Source organism: Gekko japonicus, unplaced genomic scaffold (genome assembly GCF_001447785.1).
Source record: "Gekko japonicus isolate JY-2015 unplaced genomic scaffold, Gekko_japonicus_V1.1 scaffold856, whole genome shotgun sequence".
Classification (NCBI taxonomy): domain Eukaryota; kingdom Metazoa; phylum Chordata; class Lepidosauria; order Squamata; family Gekkonidae; genus Gekko; species Gekko japonicus.
Genome location: NW_015175998.1, coordinates 372951 through 376131, shown reverse-complemented (window position 1 = coordinate 376131; position 3181 = coordinate 372951). Strand labels below are relative to the sequence as shown.

At 48.2% G+C, this 3181-nt stretch overlaps 1 protein-coding gene across 1 annotated transcript in view; it reads left to right on the top strand.

The window, feature by feature from the left end:
- The window catches only part of CRYBB2 (crystallin beta B2), an 8099-nt gene extending 6614 nt beyond the window's left edge, over positions 1–1485 (top strand). The window contains 1 exon segment of the mRNA XM_015426423.1: positions 1297–1485. Coding sequence (XP_015281909.1) covers positions 1297–1465 — 169 coding nt within the window. The 3' untranslated portion in view covers positions 1466–1485.
- Positions 1486–3181: the final 1696 nt, after the last annotated feature.

Sequence of the window (3181 nt, the reverse complement as noted above, 5' to 3'; positions counted from 1 at the left end):
GGGGGGGGGCTGGGGCTGGGCCAGAGGCATTGCTTTGCTAGGAGCAAGGGTGGCTCCGGGGGGAGGCTGAGCAGCTTCCTGAAAATTTCGGCGGGGGCTGAAGCCCCGCCGCCCCCACGAAGATTACGCCTATGGCCACCACCACCTCCTGTGGCAGTGAATTCCATGTGTTCATCACTCTTTGGGTGAAGAAGGACTTCCTTTTATCTGTTCTAACCTGACTGCTCAGCACTTTCATGGCCCACGAGTTCTTGTATTGTGAGAACGGGAGAAAAGTACCTCTCTCTCTACCCGCTCTATCACATGCATAATCTTATAAACCTCAATCATGTCACCCCTCAGCCGTCGTTTCTCCAAGCTAAAGAGTCCCAAGCGCTTTAACCTTTCTTCATAGGGAAAGTGTTCCAACCCTTTTATCATTCGAGTTCCCCTTTTCTGCACTTTTTCCAATGCTATAATATCCTTTTTGAGGTGTGGTGACCAGAACTGTACACAGTACTCTAAATGAGGACACACCATCGATTTATACAGGGGCATTATGATACTGGCTGATTTGTTTTCAGTTCCCTTCCTAATAATCCCCAACATAGCATTGGCCTTTTTTATTGTAGTCACACACTGTCTTGACATTTTCAGTGAGTTATCTACTACGACTCCAAGATCTCTCTCTTGGTCAGCCTCTGCCAGTTCGGACCCCATCAACGTGTATTTATAGTTAGGACTTTTGGCTCCAATGTGCATCATCTTGCACTTGGCCACACTGAACCTCATTTGCTACGTTGATGCCCACTCGCCCATCCTTGACAGATCCCAGTGAGCTAACTCACACTAACAGTGAGCTAACTCACACTAACTCAGCTTAGAGGGAACGCCGGTGGCAACTCTGTCTGTTTTTACTGGGAGAAGAGCTTGTGGGGCCTGCTGGGTAGCCAGGATCTTGGAGGGGCGGGGCTGATCACTGCCCCCCCCCCCCCCCCGAAGGATTTTGAGGTCTTACTTTCCAAGTTTCTGTTTTCTTACCCCTGGACTATTTTTTTTGTTACAAACTGAGATGCTGCGGGCCTTTTACAAGATAGCAAAGAGCAGCATCGATTCAGAGATCAGCTGCGTCGAGAGCGCCTGGGAGGGACCACAAAGATTTCCTGGGTCTGAGACTCAAAGCTCCCTCTGTCGTAGGCTGCCCAAAGGTGGAGGGCCGGGGCTGGGTCTCAGCATGTCAGTCGGCCTCGTTGGGCGTCTGCTCCCCTCGGCTGGGGGGGGGCAGTTTTTGAGGGTGTTCTTCTCTTCCCTCGGCAGGTGGGTAGGGTACCAGTACCCCGGCTATCGAGGCTACCAGTACCTGCTTGAAAAAGGGGACTACAAGGACAGTGCCGATTTCGGGGCTCAGCATCCCCAGATCCAGTCTGTGCGGCGCATCCGGGACATGCAGTGGCACCAGCGAGGGGCCTTCCACCCCACCAGCTAAGCCCTCCCCCTCCCCCTGTCTGCCTCCGACTGAAGAGGGGCGGGAGGGGCCACTGGAGCTCCCTGTCGTCCCGGGCCCGTCGCCTGCCCCCTCCACCAGGGCTTGTTCTCTGGCACCGGGCGGTGTGGGTCTCGTCTTTGCTACTGCTGCCAATGGGCTGAATAAAGCTTTGCCATTCGAAGACTCTTGTTGGTGGTTCTTCCTGTCCCGGTGGGAAATGAACTTCGTGGGGCTCTAGGTTCTGGGGCTCATCCTCCCCACCTCTGGTCGCTAGACTGCCTCTGGGCGTGGAGGTTCCATGTAGTTTGTCAGGATTCAGAGCCACTGAAGTCACCTTCCTGGACCTAAATCTGTTTTAACTTCCATTTCCCCAAAATGTCTTCTTTTTTTTAAAGGGGAGGGGGTGTTACTGATGTGTCAAAAATACTTCCCTTCTCTAACTATGGACGCTCTTTCTTTTGAAATTTCAAAGTGTCACCTGCTTTCTTTTCAAACATAATTGTTGGCCCTGGGACCAGGGAAGTGTATATGAACACTGTGGCAGAATCGGCATTTTCAACTCACATGACAACAAGAGTCTGGCTTTCTAACATCCCTGCCTGGGACAGGAGCACCTGACTTGGGACTACAGTTCCCAGCATGCATAGGGACTTAAAGATGCACAGCTGTTTACTGACTGCTTTTACATAAAGTTTCCTAAACTGTGCTAGGGGCAGCACAGGCATGCAAGAAGCTTTGCTCACCTTTTGGCTCTAATTGCACAATTTTTTAATTTTTTAAAAATTTAATTATATAATGTTACACTTTAAAATAGCAGCAGCAATGACATAATATATATGACAAGAAGAGGAAAAGGGGCACAACAACCATATCATTTACAATACTATTTAAATATATAAACAATTTTGATAAACTGACAACCTCTACCTTCTGTGAAAATAGTCTATTAAGCAAAATCCTTTTGTAGCCTCAACAAAATAGGAGGAGCTTATATTTGGCAGCTTTTATAGCCTCCCATTCAAAACATTCTAGATCTATCTTTTCTACTAAAGGGAACCAAATACTTAGCAGATTGCAGAAAAGTTGTTCATTGTGGTTGGAATCCTTATAAACTGAAAAAAACGTCTAACATAAACAAATCCCAGATTTTATGAACCCATTGTTCTACCGTAGGAATGTTAACCTACTTTTCTAAAACCATATTGGTGTAAAATGCACGATACTGTCTTCATTCAGTAATACCAACAAAAATTCCATGAGTCATAGAAAGATGCTTCAGCAAGAGTAGCAAATGACAGGCCATACAAATTGCCTCCTTGGGCAATCACTCATCCTGTCACTCAAAGTCACTTTCCTTGTCCCCCACCCCCTTTCGCCCTGCCCAGCCAACCACCCGTCTAGAAGTGCACAAGTACAGAATTCATGGCATTTAAGAGAAGAAGAGAAGAGACTGGATTTATACCCTGCCCTTCACAGAGCAGCTTACAAACGCCTTTCCCTTTCCCACCCCACAACAGGCACCCCATTTTTTGTCTCAGCTCAGGAAGGAGGGCTCCAGAGCAAACTAATTGATGCAGTAGCCAAATCTCTTGCTCACAATTTTAATGCCAGCAGCTCACCAAGTAGAATTTTGGCTCACAAGACTCTGCAGCTTAGAGGGAGCCTTGGTGGTGAGTTGCCTCCCCTAGTGTCTTTGCAGTGCACATCGGTCTTTGC